Source organism: Vicia villosa, linkage group LG1 (genome assembly GCF_029867415.1).
Source record: "Vicia villosa cultivar HV-30 ecotype Madison, WI linkage group LG1, Vvil1.0, whole genome shotgun sequence".
In the NCBI taxonomy this organism is placed as follows: Eukaryota; Viridiplantae; Streptophyta; class Magnoliopsida; order Fabales; family Fabaceae; genus Vicia; species Vicia villosa.
Window position 1 is genome coordinate 14,466,100 of NC_081180.1, and position 25,663 is coordinate 14,491,762.

General features: G+C 33.3%; 1 protein-coding gene and 1 pseudogene across 1 annotated transcript; both read right to left on the reverse strand.

Moving 5' to 3' along the window:
- Nucleotides 1-268: 268 nt before the first annotated feature.
- On the reverse strand, nucleotides 269-13,925 carry LOC131629202 (uncharacterized; annotated as a pseudogene).
- Nucleotides 13,926-20,242: 6,317 nt separating this feature from the next.
- LOC131629213 (probable serine/threonine-protein kinase PIX13) lies at nucleotides 20,243-24,099 on the reverse strand. The gene is made up of 6 exons (XM_058900010.1): nucleotides 23,892-24,099; nucleotides 22,067-22,500; nucleotides 21,817-21,952; nucleotides 21,573-21,715; nucleotides 21,280-21,403; nucleotides 20,243-21,180 (listed from the first exon to the last, which is right to left on the reverse strand). The coding sequence occupies exons 1-6, from the start codon at nucleotides 23,968-23,970 to the stop codon at nucleotides 20,795-20,797; spliced, it is 1,302 nt and encodes a 433-aa protein (XP_058755993.1). The 5' UTR covers nucleotides 23,971-24,099; the 3' UTR covers nucleotides 20,243-20,794.
- Nucleotides 24,100-25,663: the final 1,564 nt, after the last annotated feature.

Here is a 25,663-nt window from a genome sequence, read left to right on the forward strand (position 1 = left end):
CAAACATGACATCAATCGTAAATAAAATTACCTTTACGGCCAGTTCATATTTAAAGAAAAAATCTTGATATATTACACAACAATATTTTTTTTTTTAATAAAGGATGATATAAAAATAAAAAAGAGCTACAAAAGGAGAGAACAAGTCAATCCCAAAGATTACGAGAATCTAAAAAAATGTATTCCTAACCTATTCTTTACAAAATCATTCCGAATTCCCAAAAGAATGAAATAAAAAATGACAGTAGCACTGATGCCGAGCGCGAAATTTGTCAAAAAATCAGCACAAGTGTTACCTTCCATACAAATGTGAGTGATGATAAAATGAGAGTACCTATCATTAAGGAGACAAAAACTCCATTTGTTTCTAAAAATTAAAGAGACTAACTTATCGTTGGTGAAAGCTTTGACAACCAATGACAACCAAACTAGAGTCAGTTTCGATCAAAAGCTTATACCAACCGCTATCAATACTAAGCTCCTTAGCCTTGATCACAGCTCCAAATTCAGCATGAAGAGAAGAAACACCACAAAAATTCTCCGCAAATGCCAAAAGAAAATCACCTCTATGATTTCTAAAGATACTGCCCCCACCGGCCTGCTCAATGTCCAGAATGAAAGCTCCATTGCAGTAACATTTGATTCAGCCAAAAGGAGGGGAGCAAATAACTTCTTTGATAACCAGCGATTATTACCGGCAATAGGTAATCATTAATCATTTCTTCGAATACAAAATTGAGTTGCTTTATTATCACTATCAAAGAATATTTCTTTCTGGGCTGCTGTATTACAGTAGTACTTGAATATAAGTTAGAAGTACTTGAATTTAAGTTAGAACCTGAAGATGAAAACTTTAGCTCGTACTATACTATATGGTGAATAAACTAATGTTAAAAAATTTAATCGAGGAAAAACTCCTCGTGTTCCTTTCCCTTTCTTTTACTCATGGTTTTACGCTTCTTAGCATCAAGGTATTTCTTCCTTAACCGGATGGTCTTTGGAGTAACCTTCATGTAAAAAAATGTCACAATTAAATAATATGATAATATTGGTAGCATTTTTCCATCACAATCATTTTCTTCCAAATCAAATTGTGTGGGAGGATTAGAGGACTAAATCATTGAGTGATTATTTGATGGCAAAAATCGTTAGGGGATAAACAGGACAACATGATATTTGAAGAACCAACTCGGGATTTGTAAGTTATAAACATGGAATGGGGGTGCGTTGGGGAAGAAGCACCCTTACATATTTTCACCGTAAAAATCAGATAAAACATTCTGCAGCATTTTGTAAATTCTAGATTGAAACATACCTCGATAAGCTCATCTGAAGCTACATATCCTATAGCTTCTTCAAGTGTCATCTGCAACCAGAAATCATTAGGTGTGAGATAGCATATCAAGCTCAGGGACCGTCATCTTATTAGACTTTTCTGCTAACTACTTCACGGTCACATAAAAATTATTTCACACAGGCACAAAAATGACGCCAGGTTCAGTACATAAAATTTGCTAGAAATCCAGATTTAAAGGCATAATTATGGCACATAAAGACATACGAGGCGAGGAGGAGTCAGCTTCACATTCTCATCCTTGGAAGCAGCGCGTATATTTGTAAGTGGTTTAGCCGCCATTGGATTAACCTGCAATATATATCAGTCTTTGTTAGTGAGTCGCCAACATTGACGTAACACTGGCAGTTAGGCTAAGAATTCTTCTTACATCAAGATCTGTATCCTTTGAGTGTTCTCCAACAATCATACCATCATATGTCTGTAAGCAAAAGAACAATCATTACAGGCAGTATGTGCAATACAAGCAAAAGCTAGATGAGACAGTATAAAGTAATTTAAATTAAGCACACGTTCTTGTGTTTCACTACTACTCCAAGTTCAAAGTATTTTAAGCATAATTTGAATAATGATCCAGAAGGAAGGTTTATGATACAACATATAATACATGAAATAGCAGAAGGGATTGGCTCCTACCTCCATTCCAGGAGATACGAAAAAAGTCCCACGAGCTTCTAAGTTCATTAATGCATGAGATGTGATTGGGCCTTTACCCACAGACACCTGTTCAGTTAGAGGAACGTCATTCAGTACTCAGGTGTTAGAAAACTTGACCAAAAACACGCTCAAAGGAAAGCAGCTTTATGACTTATAACAAATACATCATGTGAGTAGTAAACTAGTAACGTGATTATTAACATACCAATACTCCTTTCCTCACATTACCAAGAGGGCCTCGAAATTTTTCATATGCTGCAAGGTTACAATAATGCACATTGTAAAATATATGAATGTAGGATGTAGGTATAGAAACAACTCCGATAATAGCTTCATTGTAAAAATCAAAGTGCTCAAAAATAGTATGACAAGTTATTCAAAATTCAAATAAGCATGCATCATGATCCACAAACATAAAATAATGAGCATAAACTAAATCATGAGGGCAGCTAAACAGCATGATTTGGAAAACATATAACAATAATACTGAAAACCAAACATCTTTGCATGCTAGATGGAAGAGAAAGTTTTTTAGTAGAAGGTGCATACTGAGGAAAGCGCGGTGCATGAACCCAGTTCCACTTGTCTCACTGCTGAACACACTCCTGTAACCAACCAGGCCCCTGAACAAACAGTAATAAAGAAGTTACTAGATTTGTTGCACATCTTATTTCACTCTAACTGTAATGCCTGTTAGAAAATATTAATGCTATACTCCCTCCGTCCCAAAATAAGTCTCTTTACCAACTTTACCCCTAATTAATATTGTCTTCAATACCTTCTAGTTATTTATGAAAATGTATAATAAAGAACGGTAATTAGGGACAATTTTGTAAAAGTGACACATTTGTTCCTTCAATGGTTATTTTTTTATCTCAATGTATATCTCTTAAGATTAATTTTTTATATTTCTTTATTAATATCACAATGTCTTTCCATATTTAACTAGGATAATTAGGATCTTGGAGTCATGTATTAAGATACACTGAGATGATTAGGGTTGAGTTAGGCCGCTCAACCACATTTCTTAACATGGTATCAAAGTCTCGTTTAAGATCCTGTGGGCCACCTACTAGTTTTTGTTGTGGGGCCACCCACCATTTATTTCCACGCTCCAGTTGTCTAATCTAGAGCGTGAGGGGGTGTGTTAAGAGTCCCAAATCGGACAATATATGGCATGAACATATGTTTATAAGTGGGGGCAATCATCACCCTATAGGCCGGTTTTATAGGGATGGGTTAGGTCAAATTCTAATTCTATCATGGTATCAGAGCCTATCCTAGATCCATTGTTGGGTTTCCCGCATCGTCCACGCTTCGGGCTCATTGAGGTCCAAGCGTGAAGGGGTGTGTTGGAATTTCCGCCTTAATTGCAGTCCACCCCTAGTCGCCTTAATTGTGGCTCTTTGGCTTGCCTTCATTGCAACTCGTAACACTTTCATTGTGTTAGCTTTGAAGGGTAGATTTAGTCCCCACATTGCTTAAGAGATATGGCATGGGTTGTGTTTATAAGTAGGGGCAATCCTGACCTTACAAGTTGGTTTTGTAGGGATGAGTTAGGCTCAACCAAACTCAGATAGGTATGTATGGGATTCCATAAAAAAGATATACATCTAAATTTCTTTATTTGTTATATGTACAGTACATGAGGTTACAGATCAAAGAGATAAAATCAAGATGGAAAAAGAGACAACAAAACCAACCTTGATGGACAAGTCAAGGACAATTTAGTTCGACCAATAGCTCCGGCGACAGGACCCATGTCGGTAACTTCAGCTCGTCTATGAGACAGTCTCCATTACAAAGCCAACGTGCCCATCATTTACCTGGGATAGATCCATTGTGATGTTAAAAGTCCAAACTCATGCACAAGCATATACTATAAACACCAAATTGAATTATTACCTCAATTGTAACTTCTTCTATTGGCTCAAGTTTCTGACCTTTTTCGGTTTTATACCTAATAAATTCATAGCAAAATGACATTAAAATGGATAAACAACAAAATCAAGCTTTATCCACTAAGTAGGGTCAGCTACATGGGTATGTGTATCATATAATTTGACCAAAACCTCTGTACTATCAATCAATATACAAAATTTGGCCAGATCAAACATTTTTGCATGGGGTAGACCTTTCAAGAGTATTTGACATGAAGTTAAGAGTATTTCTGCTCAATATTATTAAATAGCATGACAAACTCAAAAACAATGCTAAGCAAGCAAAACCACATCAAGTCAAAACCAATAATCACACTAAAATTTCAGAGCTTCAGTCCTCATAAACTCACATGACTTTAGGTGGAGAGACAGATAGTTCAAATCCCTCACGCCTCATATTCTCAATTAAAATACCTGTAAACATAAATGCGCTGAGCAGCTGCTTAAGCACAATAAATCATAGACTTTCAACATGTACGCAATTTCAGTAAAGAAGAACAGACCCAGCTGCAGTTCTCCTCTTCCTTGAACTTCAAACGTTTCTGACATGCCTGGAAGCACATTTATGGCAAGGTTGGTTTCAGCTTCAGCCGTTAGTCGATCACCAATTTTTCCCCCAGTCAACTAAAAATATCCAGCATTAGCCTATTTACTTGATAGAAACAATAACTATAACTTCATAACATATTAAAACTATTTATAGAAAAACTATATGATGCAGCTTCAATGAAAGACCATATATGGTTATGCAAGGTAGTCAGACTCGAGATCCTACGTAAGATCGGGTAGACTTAACAAAATCGTGAATCGGAAGATCGTAACACGGATCGTAAGATCCTACAAAATTTAAAAATTCATGTATATTGAATACAGATTCATAATAGGCATATGAAGCAACATAGTTTAGCAGGAAAAAAACTTCAAATAATACTAGCATTACTTAAAAAAATTGATAAAGTTGTGTAATTGTGTATTGATTAGGTTAAGAAGAACTAAATGGGTATTGATTAGGTTAAGAAGAACTAAATAATGAAGACAACATTTAATATGAGCATTTAATGTGAGAGGGAATGATATAAATCTGAATATTAGTGACTAGTGAGTATTTAACGTGAGAGAGAGTGAGGAAAAGGGTAAGTTCCACTAATTATGAGGGGTAATATTGGAAAGTTACAAATTATTAATTAGTGGGTGTATTTATTATTAATTAATTCTTTTAATTAGCCAAATAAAGTCCATTAACGTTTCAACTTTCGTGTGCAAAAAACGAGGAACCACTCCAATTAATATTTTAATTTAGGGCTTTTTCAGAACCGGGTCAAAATTCTTCAGGGACCGACCCACAAACCCAGAATTCTGGGTATCGAGAGAATCGTGCGTGAGCGGCGATTCCACCGTTTCTATGCAAAAACGCGACGATTCCAGCTGTGCTTACCAAAAAACGATTATGTCCATACTCTGACACGGAGAGGGGTTGCAAGATCGCAGAATCGTCCGATCCTACGAGTTGGATCGCGATTCTGACTACCATGTGGTTATGTCTGAGTTTGGATTTGGGAAATCTCCAACAAAACTTTTCACACAAGCAGTGAAGCAACAAATAAAGTAAGGGTAACACAAACACAACTTACATGAGTACCATCATGACCAGCTAATGGGGAGTCGTTTACACCAAAGGTCATAGAAATTGTTGGTGGATCCAATTCAACCGTGGGCAATGCAGACATAATCTAAGCCATAAAAACATGAAGTTACTCCATGATAGTAAAATTCTCAAAATACAGGACATTAGTTACATATAAATTGATTGTTAAACATAAATAAAATAAACAATGTTTATCTCAACCAGCAACAAATGGATATTAGGGTGATACTAGACAATTTGGTTTAATAATTTTATCCTGGTTTATATTATCTTATTCTGATTTCTAACTTTGAATAGGAGTACATAATGAAGGCGATTGGCTTTATTAGTAGAGTAAACATTTGAGATACTTTCATTATTTTAATATGTTGAACTTTCCGTCAATCAGATAATCATATGATATGAGCATTACACCTTAGTGAATTACTCTAAGTTTATCTCGAATCATGAGTACCAAGACAAGAGGAATCCTCTTAGATTTCCCTACAATAACCTTGGTATTCAAGAGCCTAGTTTGGCACTCTTGTTTGAATGTTGAAATTATCTGCAATATTAACCATCAACTGCAATATTCAAGAGCCTAATTTAAGCATGTCTATGTCTTAGTTTAAAACTTGTACAAAAATGAAAAAGGTAATCATGAAGGTCACATCAAATGACACATGGCTTTTTTCATTAAACTATAAAAACGGAAGTATAAATATGAAAACTTGTAAATACCTCCACAGTAGTGACTGTATGTCCGATAGATGGACTTGCCAAACCAGCAATTGAAATTATGTCACCAGCTCCAGCACAATCAGTTACAACCATGATTGTACCCTTCTTTTTCATCAGTTTCACCACCTTTTAAATGAAAACTCATGAAATTAGTGCTTCTTACACTACAAAAATCATTTTAAAAAAAAAACAAAACAAACGGACCCTTACAGTTTCCATAAATGACTTTTAAATGAGTGATAGAGATATATTTTTAAGCGCTGTCTACACAATGAACAGTAAAAATGTGCAGTGGATAGTTTAACAAATTAACACATTAACTGAAAACCATTTAGCTCTTGCCACTTAACCACCATGATATCAGACCAAAATACCATTCTATCCAACTGTAAATGTAATTGAGAGCTCATAGATCTACAAACCTTTCCTTCTTCAAACTTTTCAGCACCAGAATCTTTGTTACGTAGTCCGTGAACCCTGTCACCAACACGAACAACCCCAGAATACACACGTCCAGTTAAAATCCGCCCAAGATAAAGGTCCTTCTCCATCATCGAAACCTGAAAATCACTATTAAGCATGGTTTCCACTGATTCGAAAGTATAAACCCAAGAACAGTATCGGGAAACAAGAATAAAGAGGATTTGCACAAGAACAAGTGAGACCTGACTTTCCTAAATCCATTCTGTTTTTGTGATCTCTTATAATTAGTTGTGACTTGTTACTGTGATCATATGAATAGGGAAGCAGACTTTGAAGTAATGAACATTCAGTTTGTATTCAAAATTCCACGAAAGGTGCATTGTCAACAAAAGAAAATAAATACTGCATCAAAAAGACAACTTCCACGAAAGGAAGCTTATCAGATAAAAGTGACACTGATAAATTCATCAATATTTTAAATACCAACCAGCATTTGGAAAGGTGCATTAATGTTTGCATTTGGTGGAGGAACATGTGTTACGATGGCATCAAGCAACTGTGACATATTTTTGGCCTCCGCAGGAGGATCCTTGGTATAGGTGGTGGATGCCCATCCTTCTTTAGCAGAAGCATAAAGAACTGGGAAGTCAAGTTGCTCCTCTATAGATACAAATAAAACATTAAATTTCAGAAAACAGAGTTTGAATTACAAAACAATCAAGCATAATCCTCATATGTTTTCTTTGGTGTACCTGTAGCGCCCAGGTTCGCAAATAGATCAAACACCAGACTCTCAACCTCATTGCATATCTCCTCAGTAACTACATGAAATAATAATCACAAGATTTAGGGATTGAAGACAAGAACTTTTGCATTCCATGTTTGATTTAAAAAAAAATTATATGGGACACTACAAATCTAGAAATCAGGTACAAGGCAAAACTCTAAAACTTTACTATTCAGCAAGTTATGGGACAGCTTTAACAGTGCAGTCCAAAAACATAAAAAATTATCAGTATACGCACCAAACACTGCTATTTATATTATATAACTAATATAACAATTAAATTCTCTAACTCACATTTCACATATGTACATATACGTGCATATATTGCAATGTTTAGCATGAAATAAAGGCTGTACAATACAAAAATATTGATGTAGATTTCACATTGTTTTGTTTGCAATGTGTTTCTATGCTTAAGTGTGCATCAAATGCACCACTAGATCGCAACAATAGAAGTACCTAAAAGATGCAAGGAAAAAAATGTGGGTGAGACAGTTAAATAAATCTTTGCTTTCAGGTGATTACTGTTAATGTTATTATATTATTTGTCACTTCTAAAAGTAACACTAATTTGATAAAGTATTAAGATCAACTTTAATGTTTTATTGCATGGAATGTGGCATGAAGGAGAACCGAGACAACATACTCAAAATTATTAAGAGAAACAACTTTAGAAAGTTCTAGAATAGTTTGGACAGTCACACCACTGTAACTTTTGTGCACTTGTGCACAGTATCCCTACTAGGTGTAATTAATCCCTTGATTTTAGGAAACTAACTAACTGCAGTTAGTTAGATCCTTGTGATCTATAAATAGGTCAAACCCCCTGTAATTCAATTAACAATCAGAGTATATCAACAGAAGGAAAATATAGTTGAGAATTCTCTCAACCATATATGAATTCTATGCATTTCTAACATGGTATCACTGTATCAGAGCTAGGTTGGATCAGACAGTGCTTGCTTAGTGTTTCTTGGCTCAGCATGAGCAATGAGAAGAGTGGGATTAGAGCAGACAATGCCATCTTTGGATCTAGTGTGCATAGGATGACTAGAGTCTACATATCTGTTAGCTGGATTTTTCGACGTGTCTTTCATTTTCGAGGTATCAAGAAAGAAGTGAAATGAGTTGGGAAATATTAGATTTTTCGACGGGAAGGTTTTGACAAGTTTGAAGAAATACATTGAAGTTCCTTCATGTATATTGATGTTTCGAGACTTAGTGAAGTTGAGATTTAGATTCGGACATTGTTTCGACTACAAAAATTTGAAATTCAAAAATAGGCTAAAAGTAACTGTTTTTTGGCCTTATCTATTTTGGAGGACGCATGGAAGTGAATCGAAGGCATGATACATGCAAGCGACAACGTGTCAGATTCTGAAGAAAAGACCGTTCGAGACGGTTGTTTCGATTTTTAGTATAAATCGGAGTTCTAGTATTAGATTTTCGTGTGTTCAATTGTAAACCAAACTCATATTACTCAAAGTATCTAGCGAATTGAAAAGAGTCAAAATTGAGTGAAATGTACGTATGGAACACCATTTTTATTCAATGCAAAGTCATTTTCATTAAGTTATCTTTCTCTATTTGTATCATTCTGTCAAAGTCATTTACATTTCTCTCTATTTTACAAAGTATCTTTACATTACTTTGAAGATTTGTTTCATATCGAAATCTTCACTTTTAAATGCAAAATACAACCACTTCAAAAAACCTATACACATATGTCCTAGGATCAATCTAGTCGATCCTGCAGGCAACAAAATTATCATTTGGAAGACTAGCCGCTGTTTACGAAATTTCACCATAAACAATATCCAACGATGTTATCTTTAATGAACATCATTTTCCCTATCCTAACCTCTTCAAAACATCACCCTGCCTTCCCTTATCAAATTTTCTCTATTACATTTAGTATTCTCTCAAAGATTTACGCCAACTTGACCACTTTCTTGGTATTGAAGTCAAGCACAGGCATGCTTGGTTCCTTTCCCTATCCCAAGGCAAGTATATAAGGGATCTTCTTACAAAGGCCAATAAGCTTGAATCCAAACCCATTCCATCTCCCATGGTTGTTGGCTTAACTTTTTAAGGATGGCTCTGATCCCTTGCGTGATCCAACGATGTACAAGTCTGTGGTGGGTGCTCTTCAATATGCAATCATCACCAAACCCGTCATTCGCTTTGTTGTCAAAGAAGTGTGCCAATTCATGGCTAATGCCCTGGAATCCCACTTGCAGGCTGTGAAACGAATCCTAAGATATCTCATTGGCACTATCTCTTGGGGATTGCACTTGGCTCCTACTTCTGTCTCTCCCATCTCTCTTCAAGCCTACTGTGATGCTAACTGGGGGGTCTGACCCTAATGATAGAGGGTGCTGGTATGTTACTTGGGAAGAATCTCCTCTCTTGGTGAGCTAAGAAGCAGCCCGTGATATTTCGTTCCAGCACTGAAGAAGAGTAGAGGAGTTTGGCTCTTGTAACCTCTGAGCTGCTTTGGATTCAATCTCTACTATAAGAGTTGGGCATCAACTACTCCTCAACCAACTACTGTGACAATATGAGCACTATTGCTTTGGCTCACAACCCTATTCTACTTTCAAGCACGTGGAGCCTGGCCTTTTCTTTATCAGGGATAATGTCTTCAACAAGCAACTAAGAGTTGTGCACATTTGTGGTCAACATCAGTGTGTTGATGTCATGAATAAGGCCCTATCTTCAATCAAGTTAGAGGAGTTTAGGTCCAACCAACTATGTGGAACTTTTCCTCATCCCCCTTGGTTAAGCTTGCAGGAAAGTATTAAGGGAAACAGCTTTAGAAAGTTCCAGAATAGTCTGGACAGTCACACCACTCTAACTACTGTACACTTGTTGCACAAGCTTGCAGGAAAGTATTAAGGGAAACAGCTTTAGAAAGTTCCGGAATAGTTGGGACAGTCACACCACTCTAACTACTGTACACTTGTAGCACAATATTCCTACTAGGTGCAATGAGACTAATTCCTTGAACTTAGGAAACTAACTAACTGAGGTTAGTTAGATTCTTGTTATCTATAAATAGATCAAACCTCTTGTAATTCAGTTATCCATCATAATCATAATATACAAACGGAAGAGAAATTCAGCTGAGAATTTTATGCATTTCTAACAAAAATCCAGAAAGAGGATACATGGAGAATGAAAAGGAAAATTGGAAAATTTGAAAAAAGAAGTTGGTGTTGTTTCTTGGTCTGTTTTTAATTTTTCTACATGCATGTCATCAACATAAATCATATTCTTCATAAAACGGTATCGAGATATTGTGGCAGAAAAATAGAGAACTAACCAGCAGGCCGGTCTACTTTGTTTAAAAGAAGAATAGGCCGCAACCCATACTTTAAGGCTTTTGCAAGAACAAACTTAGTTTGAGCTAGTGGACCTTCCCCGGCATCAACAACCAAAACTGCTCCCTCAACCATACCAACTACACGTTCAACCTAGAAATGAACCAAACACAAAAATAATAAGCATAGAAGTACACCACAATCATTATGCGGTTTTCACTAACTCGGCATCAAAAACAAAAACAAACTACTCTATACAATTAAAATTTCAATACAAGGATCCAGTTACTATGCTTAACAAGCTATAGTTTGAAAGCCTAAATTTACCTCGCCGCCAAAATCAGCATGTCCAGGAGTATCCACCATGTTGAGTTCATTTTCTTTCCATGCAATAGAAGTAACCTAAAAACTCAACCAATCAATTTACTGCGGGTCACAAAGGAAGCGTTGAATTGAAAAGGAGAAACAAACCTTGGAAGAGATAGTGATGCCGCGCTCGCGTTCGAGAGTAATGGAGTCCATGGCGCGCTCGTGCGGGATATCAGCGCCGCACTGGCGGAGCAGACGGTCCATGAGAGTTGTCTTACCGTGGTCGACATGAGCTATGACGGCGACGTTGCGAAGGCGGGCAGGGTCGAGGGATCCGGTGGGATCGGAAGAGGAGGCGGCGGTAGCGGCGCGGGAGAAGTAACGAGAGGGTGATGAAGTGGCAAATGATTTTCTGGTGGAAGACCAGAGAGAACGAAGAAGAAGAGGACACGCCATTAGGGTCTTGGGTTGGCCATGAAGTGCATGCATGTGACTCTGCTAACTCAATAACATTGGAAAATTCAGAGGTCACACATAACTAATCACAATATTCTAATTAATTAAAAAATAAATACTGATTTTTCTCTCTCTTTAATCTCAACCATCCCATAAATCTAATTAAAAACAAAATTAAAATTAAAATAAATTTAAAAAGTATTCTTTCGTGTCAATGCAAGGATTACTCCATTACAATTTCCTTACTTATTATTAATATTTTATATAGGAATATATAAATAATAAAAATTAAATATTTTCCTTTAATTTTATTATTATTAATGTCAACTAATTAAAAATAAAAAAAGAAATAAATATATATATATAAAAAATTTATTTTAAATAAAAATAATAATATTTATAAGTAAATAATATTTTATTTTTAATATGCAAAATTAAATTAAATTAAATATAAAAAATATAATTATATATGAGTGTATATATAAATATATATATATATATATATATATATATATATATATATATATATATATATATATATATATATATTTTATTACTTGTTGATTTTTTAAAAAATATTAGATTTTGTAACACAAAACAATCTGAATTGATTTGCTTTTAATATGTAAAATATAAATCCTAAATCAAATTAAATATTATTATTTAAAGTTTTTTTTTATTAGGAGTTTTCATAGAACCACTTCTACCTTGAAGTGTTTACTAAAAAAATAGAGATTGATGGAGATTTGGATCCTCTCATATCATTTCACTCGTGTTTCTATCATGTTCTACTATAAATCAATTGATCTATTATTCTTTCTCCTTTGTAGTGTAATAATTTACCATTGAATTTGAAATAGGAGAGAGGGCTAAATTAAAACAGCATGAGAAGATTCAAATATATATAGGGTTTAACTTACTTCAATAGAAAGTTTTTTTAACTTACTCCAATCATTGATTAAATCTAGGGATGGCAACGGGTGCGGGTTTCACACTACCCAAACCCGTACCCGAAATCACAACCCGAACCCAAACCCAAACCCAAAGGCTATTCGGGTGGCAAAATAACACCCGCACCCACACCCGTTGGGTTCGAGTTTTTTTACCCAAACCCGAACCCGCAGTAAAAAACACAAAAAAAAATACAACAGCAACATTGAAATTTGAAACACAAGAATTCCATCAAGGTCTCTCAAATAAATTACAATTAAAATTAAATTCTTAACATAGTATATCAGAAGTTAACAAAAACAACACTAAACCCATGGTTGCTTATTTCAATAATTAAATAACCACTGTGTAATAGAATAGAATTTGATACGAGATATAGAAACTGTTAGAAATTAAATAACAGTCTTCTAATAACCTATTACAATGTAATGTAAATATTATAAAACTCCTTCATCTTGATTTTGAAAAAGTGATATTAAATACTAGTAAAACTCTTTCTAATAACCTATTACAATGCTAATATTTTAAAAAAGTGATATTAAATTCTAGTAACCTGTGATATAAAAATAAACTAGGTGAGCTTATTTCTATAAGCTCTTTTGAATTTGAACTTATTTTATTTTGAAGCAGTAACTATAATGATGTTAAATTAATCTGATATGGAGTCCTAAGGTGTATTCCTGCTGTTTATCAATACAGTCTTCATTCTCAGCTTGTGTTGAATAGCATTTAATTGACTTTTCTATTGTAGGTTGAGCTTCAAACAGTGGATGGACTGGTAAAGGATAGAACACAATGTGCTCCAAATAGATACTATTTTATTCCAGTATATGACAAGGTAAAACTTGCATAGATAAGTGTACATAGAAGCTTATTCCGGTCAACTTTTCCGCTTTGAAAAACAGTGATTCTTAATGCAATTATTTTCAATTATTTTCTCACCATTCTTCACTCTTATTTTGAACCACGATTAAGCTAAGATGAGTTAAGAGACAAAACCAAACTAGACACAAACATAGCATCACAAATTCAAAATTGATGGATAAATCAGAAGAGAGATTCATTTTCAAGAAGCATATAGTGGATGAAAGTACAATCAGAATCAATATCTTTCTCCTTTACCATTCAGAATGTCATATTCAATAAATTTAAAAGAGAAAAAACGTGAAAACTGAAATACCTGTTGACTGACTGACTGTTGTTGCGGATGGTGGTGCAGATGGCCGGAGGAAGGTTGTTGGCTTGTTGCAGACGGTGGCCGGTGGGATGAATGAGGTGGACGAACTAGTGAAGGAGATGAGTGAGTCTTGAGATTGGGGGTGGCCGACGGATGGTTTGAAAATGGGAGTGAAAACCTAAAATTTTGTTACAATTATATATATATATATATATATATATAGGGTAATGTTAACTTGTGCCCATGGGGCACAAGTTAAGAGATAAACATAGTAAAATTTTCTTGAAAATTGTGTAATGCATTTAATACAAGTTTATAATTAATGATTTTATTATTATTTTTAATACAAAATTTCTATTAATAGGATTATTAACTTGTGCCCTTAGGGCACAAGTTAGCATTACCCATATATATATATATATATATATATATATATATATATATATATATATATATATATATATATATATATATATATATATATATATATATATATATATATATATATATGGCATATCATATGAGAATGACATATTTATATGAGAATGTGAGAATGAATCTGAACCATTGGATTTTAAAATAAATGGTGGAGATTATGGATGGAACTTTTTTTTCTCTCTCCTACTTCATTTATTTCAAGAAGCAGGAGAGAGAAAAAAATGATTCACTCATAATCTCCACCATTTATTTTAAAATCCAATGGTTCAGATTTATTCTCACATTCTCATATAAATATGGCATTCTCATATGATATGCCCTATATATATATATATATATATATATATATATATATATATATATATATATATATATATATATATATATATATATATATATATATATATATATATAGGGGACGACTCAAGTGAGAACACTTGGTTATTATGAGAAAAGAGAATAATAAATCACGACCATTAAATTTTGATTTTGTTTATTTTAATGGACTAGATTGGTTTCTCTTTCTAGGATCCTTAATATTTATTTTAAATCAACATAGAAAGAGAAACCAATCTAATCCATTAAAATCAACAAAATCAAAATTTAATGGTCGTGATTCGTTGTTCTCATTTCTCATAATAACCAAGTGTTCTCACTTGAGTCGTCCCCGTATATATATATATATATATATATATATATATATATATATATATATATATATATATATATATATATATATATATATGTAGGGGCACTCAAGTAATTTCTTATATAATCGGGTGTGGTTTCGGGTTTCGGACGCGGGTTTTACACTACCCAAATCCGCACCCGAACCCGAACCCAAACCCAGTCAACTCAGATTTTTACCCGTTGACTCGGGTTCGGGTTCGGGAGGGGCCCGCAGGTTCGGGTTCGGGCGGGGCCCGCGGGTTCGGGTCTGTCTGCCATCCCTAGGTTTAAGGAGGGGCGGGCAGCCCGTTTTGCCACCCCTAGTTGAGATTATGAAGGAGAAAGAAAAATCAATATTTATTTTTTAATTAATTAAAATTCTGTGATAGGTTGTGTGTAAAACAATTTCTTAAATACGTGTTCACCTAACAATTTTCCCTCAATAACATTATAGTTTCCTTATTTATTATTGATATTTTATATATATAGGAATATATAAATAATAAAAATTAAATTTTTTCCTTTAATTTTATTATTATTAATGTCAACAAATTAATAATAAAAACAGAAATAAATATATATAGCAATTTTATTTTAAATATAAATAATAATATTTATAAATAAATAATATTTTATTTTTTATATGCAAAATTTAATAAAATAAATATAAAAAATATAATTATATATGAGTGTATATATATATTACTTGTTGATTTTTTTTAAATATAAAAAAATATATATTAGATTTTGTAACACAAAACAATCAATTGATTTGCTTTTAATATGTAAAATATAAACCGTAAATTAAATTAAATATAATTATTTAAAGTTTTTTATTTGATTAGGAGTTTTCTTAGAACCACCTCTATCTTGAAGTGTTTACTTAAAACAAAATAGAGATTGACGGAGATTTGGATCCTCTCATATCATTTCACTCGTGTTCGTATGATGTTCTATTATGAATCATTTGATATATTATTCTTTCTCCTTTGTAGTGTAATAATTTACCATTGGTTTTGAAATAGGAGAGAAGGCTAAATTAAAACAGCATGAGAGGTAGAGTTGTCAATATGGACTATCCGACCCTAAACGGGTCGGGCCATGCGGCCCTCAGGCTTTTCAGGATCAGGCACAAAAATCTCATATTTAAATAGGCTCTATTTTTACTACCAAGGCCCAGCTCTATGTGGGCTGCGGGCAATCCGACCTTAAATGAGATGGTCCATGCGGGTCTCGAGCTTTTCAAGGGCAGGCCCAAAAAACTATATTTAAATGGACTCTATTTTTACTACCAAGGCCCAGCTCTATCTGGGCTGCGGGCTACCCGGTCCTAAACGGGCCAATTTATAAATATAATAAAAATTCTCTAAGTAACCATGCAATAGCAATTAAATTTCATATATATATATATATATATATATATATATATATATATATATATATATATATATATATATATATATATATATATATATATATATATATATATATATATATATATATATATATATATATATATATATATTTTATATCTAAAATTACGATTTCTAAATAATTCATATTCTAAATAATTCATATAAGTTACAATTAAAGGGTGCGTTTGATTTGCTAAAAAATGAGGTACTGGACAGGACAAGTTTTTTTATAACCTGTTTGATGCAGAAACTAATCATGGTACTGGACAAAAAATATGGCAAGAGACTGGACAAAATCATGAATTTTTGTCCCCCACTAAACCATGGGACAACTTTTTGTCCAAAACAAAAATTATTAAAAAAAATATCAAAATACCATTTTTTTACTCTCTTTCTCATTATTTAATATTTTAAATCAGAAATATAATACTAATATTTTATATATCAATAAAAATATTATAATAAAAATGATATTATTTTGTTCGATTCATCGACATATAAAACATAGTAGAGAAAAATATTTCTATTTATTATTTTTCTTTTCTTATTATTTAATATTTTGATTCATAATATTAATATTTCCATCAATTCAAGAAAAAATATTAATATTTTTATATCAATAAAAAATATTATATTATTTTGTCTGCTGCATAAACATACTAAACAAAGTTGAGTAAAAAAATAATTTCTTCATTTTTTTTCTCCTTATTATTTAATTTTTTATTCATAAATATTATATTTTATATATCAATAAATAATATTTTAGTAAAATTATATTATTTTATCAGGTGCATACATATATCAAACAAAATCGAGAAAAAAATTGTCCAGTGCATTAACCATCAAACAGAGTACAATACAAAAAGTTGTTTTGTACTGTTCTGTACTGTCTAGTACTGTTCTGTCCAGTACTTCATATTTTACAAATCAAACGCACGTAAAACAACACATTAACTTAACTCCAATTATTCAAAATACATCATAAATTATCCAATGTAACACACAAAATTAAATAATTTGTTACAACAAATTTTAAGATAAAAATATTCATGACAATTAATATTTTATAACAATAATAATTAAATTGATGGGATGATATTTTATAGCAAATTGTTATATATAATTTATACTAACTCTATCCTCCCATAAAAATTACATCCGAACTTTTTAAATCTCTGTGTCTTTTTTAACTACCTACATCATTATATTAGGATGAAACCTTTTAGTTTGAAATTAAGTCAAACCATCAACTTTTGTTTGATATTTATACCTTTATAATACCAAAAAATAAATAAAATACATAATACGCAAATTGTTTATAGCATAAACCTTTATGAATTAGAAAAGGATAATTTCTAATTATATTAAATAATTTATCTTTTTTCGGGCTGGCGGGCTACCCATGGCCCTTACGGGCCGGTCCATATTTTTTATGGCTTTTTTGGGTCGAGCTTAAAAAGACCCAAATGTAAATGGGCTCGAAAATAAGGCACAAGCCCTAACTTTTTCGGGCCTGATGGGTCGGCCCGTGGGCTTCGACCCATTTTGACATCTCTAATGAGAGGATTCAAATATATATATGGTTTAACTTACATCAATAAAAAGTTTTTTTAACTTTACTCCAACGATTCGATTAAATCTAATTTAAAGGCTATAATTTGGAGTAAGCTAAAAATACTTACTCTTAGAGTAAGTTGAACCTCACTCATATATATCTATATATCTGAGTAGATCAATTCGATAAAATTGAATAAGTCAATTATGTGTTCTTGTTTTTTATTTTATTCTCTCTCGTGAGGATATGGTAAACATTTTGTGACACGTTAATTTGTCTTGATGTCTTTAATTTAGGCAATTTATTTCATTGGTATTTTTTACATTTTCTTACTCTCTTTGTGACAAATCTTTTTTTACATATATCAATATACCATCTCCCATGAGGAGTGGATTAGGCTTAATTGTGCTGGTGCATGTAAGGATAAAGGTGTCATTGGTGAGTGTGGTGGTCTTATTCGTGATTCTTACAGTAGATAGATCAAAGGTTATGCTGAGAAGATCGTCTCTTGTGATGTTCTCCACACTGAGACTTACATCTAGAGCTGGAAATGATTTGGCATGAGAATTTCTCTTAGATGGTTGTGGAAAGGACTATGAGACTCTTGTCGATATGATCACGAATAACTTTAAGTTTAACAAAGATATTTATTTTAGTTAGTGAATTCGAAACCATTTAAAGTTGAGATGACAGGTTCGAATCAACCACACATGATAGAAATGGAATATAAATGTTGATTGACTTGCAAATTATAGCATCTCTTTAGGTCATTTAGATTGTTTTATTTTGGAGTCTCCTCATATTAACCTTCAAAGACTCCTCATTGATCATTTCTCCGGAGCTTGCTTGCCTAGTATTGTTTAAATAGCTTTGTAGTTGTTTTTTTTTTTACACTATTCTTTTTATGCCCCAAAAGATATCAATATTTCTCATTATTTCATTCTCTTTCAAGAGTGTTTAATTTAATGGAAAAATTAATATATTTAAAAGAGAGATTGAAACAGAATGCGTGAATATTGTAGTTTGTTATATTTTTGTATTTTAATACATCAATTCACTTTTGAACTCATGTTGTCTCTTTATTGATAAAATTGCTTTACACTTTCCAGGGTCATGATATTCATGTCATTGTTCCGACAATGTTTAGGCATGTTTTTTATTCAGCATTCTCAGTTAACATAACTTGCACCATCTCAAATTTCAAGTTCAATAAAATGATTTGATCTTTAAACCTACCAACCACAAGTTTCTGTTGAAATTTACCGGTAAAACAACTATAGGAGATGTTGACAAATACGACATATCGGATAAGATCATTAACTTCACCTCTTTGCTAATACCATTTCAGGAAAATGGCAGAAGAATCTTTTGATAGGTATTGTTTATTGTTTATATAGCACCTCATTTGTTGATACCTTTTTCTGTTTCAACTTTGTTACTTATGCCTTATTGCTTTGTTACTCCCAATCTGAAACAATGGGTAAAAAGGCTGAGATTAACTTGATTTTAAAAGATTTATGATAAGACAATTAATGGTTTCATTTGCAAACTATTGCTTTGTCAAATTTTTAGTTTTTTCTAACTTTCTCCGTTTCACTAAGGGTATGTTTGGTAAAAATAGCGGTTGACTGATAAGTTAGCTGATAGCTTATAGCTTATGATTGATAGCTGATGACTGATGACTTATAGCTTATAGCGGATGGTTGAGACTGATAGCTTATAAGCTCATTGAAGTGTTTGGTAAAATTAGCGGTTCAATTAACTTATAAATGTAAAATGACATAAAAAATATTTAATATATAATTATTTTATTTTAAATTAAAATAAATTATAAAGGTTAAAAATGAATTTTAATTGAAATAATAAGGATAAAAAAGGAAGAAAAAGTAATAAGCTATAAGACATAAGCTAAAACGCTATTTGAAATAGCATTTAAAAAATAAGCTATAAGCTAGTAAAATAAGCTATAAGCTCGTGATGAAAAGACTGTTACCAAACGGGTCTAAATTATCATATGAACTTATAAGACATAAGACATAAGCTATAAGCTCGAAAACATGTCTTATCAAACAGAGCTTAAATAGCGAATATCACCCTATGATATTTATAATATTCAATTAAAAATTTGTTTCCAAATTCTTTGCATATGTCTCCTAAGGTTCTTAAACAAACTTCATTTCAAGATAGTAACACGTTAGTGCTACTTCTTTAGTAAACCTTAATTTTTTGGTTTATATATTCTTCTTTTACTTAATAATAATATTTTTATTAAATCTCTCAAAATTATCACAGCTAATTAACATAGTTTTTAAGTTAATTTTTATATAAATATGACACGACTTACTAAATAAAATAACATGCTATTCCAAAATGAATACAAAAGATTTCAAAAACTTAAAACACTGAAAGCATCGTTAGTCTGGTTTGATTGTTGATCGGGTTAGTTATTAAACTAGTAGAAATCGCCGAAATACCAGAACATACACGGTGGGAACGACGCTCGAGTAGTCGCATCAACAATTTCAGGTTAACAACAACAAAGCCACTGCAAATGGTGGTTGCATAGTTGCACTACCGCACCGGAACTCTCAAGGTGCGTTGTTATGACGGTCATTACTTCGAAATTGTACTCTGAAATTGTTCCCATTGCGATTTGATATTTCATCTCTATTAAACCTAAAAACCTGCTCCAAGAACATGATAAAGATTTGATTGAACTTCAACAAGGGAACTTCACATTTTGGCTTATCAAAGCCTAGTGACGATTCCAACCTTGGATTCTCTTATACAAAACATCACTGTTTTACCAATTTTACCAATCGTTAGTTGGTCCAGTGGTGATCATGTTAGCAGATACCCTTAGGCTTCACCCGAAATCCAAAAATGTTGGGATGCACCTTTAACCATAAGCTCCTACGCGTGCAATAATTTATATATATCGTTTGCGAATGATATGATGGTGTTAATGGGTACTGTTAACCACCATCTGGTTGGCCATGTAGCTGAACTGCCTTGGAATTTGTAGTCCTCTTTATATTATCAGCTGGTTTCTCATTGGCTGCTTCAATACTTTCCAATGTTTCAAGGACTTCCTTCATTGATGGCCTAATTTTGGGTTCTGTTTGGATGCATTTGAGAGCAAGTTGAGCTACTTGTGAAGCTAAGTTCGGTGGATATCTTCCTTCCAACTTTGCATCCATGTTGCTTCTTGATTTTGCTCTATTTAATAGGTTTGATTTGAGCCAATCACGTAGGGACTTTGGCTCGCTAAGGCGTAGTATCTCGCATATCCGCTTACCGGTTAGTATCTCCAACAAAACAATCCCAAATCCATATACATCACTTTTCACATACAAATGACCTGTTTGATTGGCATTAGAAGATTAATCTAGTGTCTCGGTCACCATGCTTTTAAAACATGTTTAAGAAGGGATTAAGAGGATATTTGGGGTGTCAATACCTGTGGCAATGTACTCCGGGGCGGCATAGCCACGTGTTCCTACAATCTGTGTTGATACATGAGTGCGATCATCAGAAGGAATAGATCTGGCCAAGCCAAAGTCTGACAGCTTGGCTGTGTATGCCTATTGTAAACCAAAAGATTAGATATATTTTCTTCCATTACCATGAGTTCTTTAATAGCATGGATACCTTAAATTGAGAAATAATTAACTTTGTCTCCTATTATTTCTCAATATGAACAAAATATGATTAAGGGATGTCCAGTCCACCAAAAGATGAAATGAAACTTACCTTGTCAAGTAGTATATTTGAGGGTTTGAGATCTCTGTATATAATTTTCTTCTCCAAGGAGTGGAGGAAGTTTAGTCCCCTAGCTGCTCCAATCATAATTTTCAGCCTTCTGTCCCATGAAAGTGGATGAACATTTGAACCTCCTGCATAGTAAAATAACATCAGAGGAAGTTCACACAACACAGATAGAGAGTAAAATGGTAGTTTTGTGGATGTCATAGTTAAGTATGTTATCAGCTCTTACTTCCAAATAGGTGGTTGTCCAAGCTGCCACGGTGCAAAAATTCATACACCAAAAATAACTCGCCATCCTCACGCCCAAATCCCAACAGCTTTACAAGGTTGGGATGAGAAAGCCTTCCTAAGAAATTCACCTCTGACTGCCCTCGGAAAAAAAATTATAAATATAAATAGATGGCCCAACATATTAACAAATTTGTGAATGTGATTGTCTAATTTTGAAAGGTCTGCCCATGATGCAGTAATGCTAATACCTGCCATTCTACAAATCCTTGTGTGCTGTTAGAATTCAATTTCTTGATGGCAATAGTCGAATTCTCGTCTCTTTTTGAGGTTGCTCTCTCCTTAAACAAACCCTTGTATACGCTACCGAATCCACCCTCTCCTAATAAAGTGTCTGGACGAAAATTTCTAGTGGCTGCTTTCAGTTCTGCCAAAGTAAAAACTTTCAAGTTTGCAGCATCCAAGATTTGCCCATAAGGAAACTCCTCGTCTTCTCTTACTCGAGAGATCTTGCTATTCTCAGAGCCCCAAAGGGATGTACTTGTATTATTTCCTGTTGAGTGATTATTACTACTACTAAATAGTCTGCTATTTCCTCCAGAGTTGCTGCTACGCCCAAGAGAAGCGGAATTGCCATTTGTTAACAATCCTAAGTTGCTGAGACCAAAAGAAAATGGAGGCCTCCCTGTGACATTGCAACACCAAGAGAGACAGTTTTTTTATGTTAAGCAATAAATTATAGTAAGATGTTGAAGTGTCAAACATTTCATGATACAAAAGAAAAAATATTAATTGCCACTAATAGCAAGGAGTGTTTTCTACATTTTAAACTACATAGTCAAAGAATTGAAGAATGATTCCCTATTGTGATTCTGATGTTCAAATTGTTAGCCAATGTAGCACTGATAGTTTAGAATGAATGTGTTTGATGTTTGACATGCGTTAATGCACGACAGCAACACGTGTAGTTACATAGAAATATGGACAAAATTCCATGAAATTTCAATAATATGTCTTAGCATCGGAGCCAGAAAACTGGACATCAGTGCCAAGCCCTTTAAATCTGTCCCAGACTTCTAGGAGAGTCTTAGGCATAGGAGCCAACAATTGAGCATCGATGCCTAGGCCTTCGATTTTTGCTCCTAGACTTCCAGGGGGTCTTTTGACATCCAAGCCCTAATCTTGGGCGTTGATGTCAAACAAATCAGGAATGGTCCCAGATATACCAGAGAAGCTAAGGCATCAGAGCCCATACCAGCCTTAAAAACGGTTGGCTCTTGATGCTTGGAGGTATGGATGCCTCACCTGTTGAGAATCGATGCCTACTAACTATTAATCACAACTAAAATAATTCACTTTCACAACTTTTTTAACTAACATTCATTTCATCTGTTTCATTCTAAAGCTTAAGTCAAACATTTTTTTGTGACAAATCTTTGAATGAGATTGTGAGTGAAACAATAGTAAGATTGTTTCATTGTCAGTGTTTATCTAGTGAGTGATTTTAGGAGTTGTTAGCTTCATCGATAGGAGAGTTTTTTTGAGGAATTTTCTTAAGGATTTGGAAGCGGGTGCCTTTCTAAAATACTGGGTTGTGCTTAAAATTGTAGAGGTGAATCATCTTGAAGAATCCAAGATTTAAAACTTAGGGTTGCAAATTCTGGTTTTGGTGAGTTTGTGCTTGAAAGAGAGAGTGAGATTTTGATAAATAAACACTCTCAAAGATTCTTCACATTTCATCATAGTTGAAAAAAAGAATAAGTCTTTTCACCTAGAATTGGACATTCTGAGCTTTGGGTTTTGATGTCCAAAATTCAAGATACAACAAAGTCTGAATTTCAAGGGTCTTGAAAGTTTAAGATTTGTGAAGCAAAATTGTTAGAGCATCAAATGCAGATTTTGCTCTTAAAATTCCAGGATTAGAATCTTATGAGCAAAATCAACTTGTTTTTGTTTCTATACTAGAAGAAATATCATGAAAAGCATGATGAAGGCCACCAAGGCCAAAACATGTTCATTCTTCCTCCACAAGTCAACAGTATGTGACTCAATTTCAAATATATGATGAATTATTACCTGATTGATTGTTCGTGTCAGCTGCAGTATTTGAGTATGGACGATCGCCCGAAGGTTGAAGACTCCAACAGTTTCCCATTCAGTTTGTTTTGCACTTTCCTTGGACAAAGCTATTGCTAGCTCATGCTAGCAGAAAACTAGAGAGAGAAAAGCAAGAGAGAAAAGCTGTAAGGCCTACCTGAAATGATTTTATACTATAGTGTAAACAATAATACAATAATGATAGTGAAATGAGTGGCTACAAGGAAAAAAAAACTTGACACGTAAGTGTCTATTGAATATGAAGGATGACAAAGTGAGAACACAAAATTGTACCTGTAGGTGCAAATGACAAGGAAGTTTCCAAGAACACTCCCAGTAAATGCAACTCTAATCACGCGGGAATTATTCACTTTTCAGTGCTAGCTAATATATCATCTCTTATTTAGCTTCTTTATTTGATTAGTAAACGCCACTGTTTATATATTTTTTATTAATGTTAGCTAGTATCACTAATTACTTTATTTTTTTAGAAAATCGAAATATACTTTCATGTTTGAGTCAAATACACATTTTATTCGTTTATATTTTTGTTCGATTAAAACACTTGTCATGGCATGGGACTATTGATTACTTTGTGTATAAGAAATAGCAGATAAGATCTTAGAAAATGAATGGAATTAAATATTATAGAATACTTATAAAAACATACTTATTTGAGTTGTATTACATCACACACTACGACAGTTTGGTGTACTTTGTTAAAAACATTTTGCCGACTTTTCTAACGATTTTTAATTTATTCTCTTTTTGTGAGATGAGTCACTCTTCTAGACCATCCACTATCCATCAGCAATCAATTGCTGCTGAGTTCAGCAAAACATAAACAAACAAATCAAACGATCAATAGCAACGAGCATAGAGATACGGACAAACTTTATATTTTTGAACAAGCACGCGATATTTAAAAACATAATCGCTGAATTATTCAAATAAAAATAATAAATTTTTGAAAAAAAAAACATACATGTAATGTAAATATGACTAAAATATTAAAGTGTTATGACACTAAACAAAATAATGAAAAGAGAAAGAGAAGGTAACGATATTATTTTCATTATCATATTTATAGGATAGGACATATGTAATAATAAAAACTCAATATAAATTTTTTTGATTGATGAATATTTACAATCATATCATTTATAATACTTCTCCTTGTATACATTATGTTCAAGAATGCAATCGTATATGATTTTTAATTCTTGTCATTTTTCCGCTTATGTATGTTTCTATTACCATTTTAGCATCGTTACATATTATTCTAGATGTATATGTATGGGGTGTTACAGTTGGTATTGAGAGGTGTTGTTAATGGACCAGCTTAGAGGAGACCCTGTGGTTGGTGTGTGATCAGATGTTCGTGGGCCAACGGTTGAGCTTGTAGGCATCAAGGGTTAGGCAGGATGCCGTGACCACTTGAATGATGAGGACAAGTAAAGGATTTATCTGACATGGACTCATTGTGGCTATGTCAGGTGCATTGTAAGCGTGCATGAAGACTTAGACGATTGTTGTGGGTTACCTATTAGAATTCACCTTTCATCGGCAGGACTTTGTGTGAGATCAGAGGATGTAGTTGTAGAATTGTACGCCATGGTGGATTGTGGTGGTAGTAATTTTTTCCTAAGACTGGAGAAAGGAACGAAGTAAGAAGCCTTAGTTACATAAGTAAAGGTAAGACCAAGGAATTTGGCAATCATCTGGGTGATATTGTGCGGACTCGTGTGAAG

What these genes read in the sequence shown, in the direction of transcription:
- LOC131629213 (XM_058900010.1), bottom strand. Translation starts at nt 23,970, where the DNA reads ATGGGAAACTGTTGGAGTCTTCAACCTTCGGGCGATCGTCCATACTCA. An exon ending in AAGGATTTGTAGAATGGCAG is followed by an intron (nt 21,953 to 22,066) that starts GTATTAGCATTA and finishes TTCCGAGGGCAG; the next exon opens with TCAGAGGTGAATTTCTTAGG. An exon ending in CAAATATACTACTTGACAAG is followed by an intron (nt 21,404 to 21,572) that starts GTAAGTTTCATT and finishes GGTTTACAATAG; the next exon opens with GCATACACAGCCAAGCTGTC.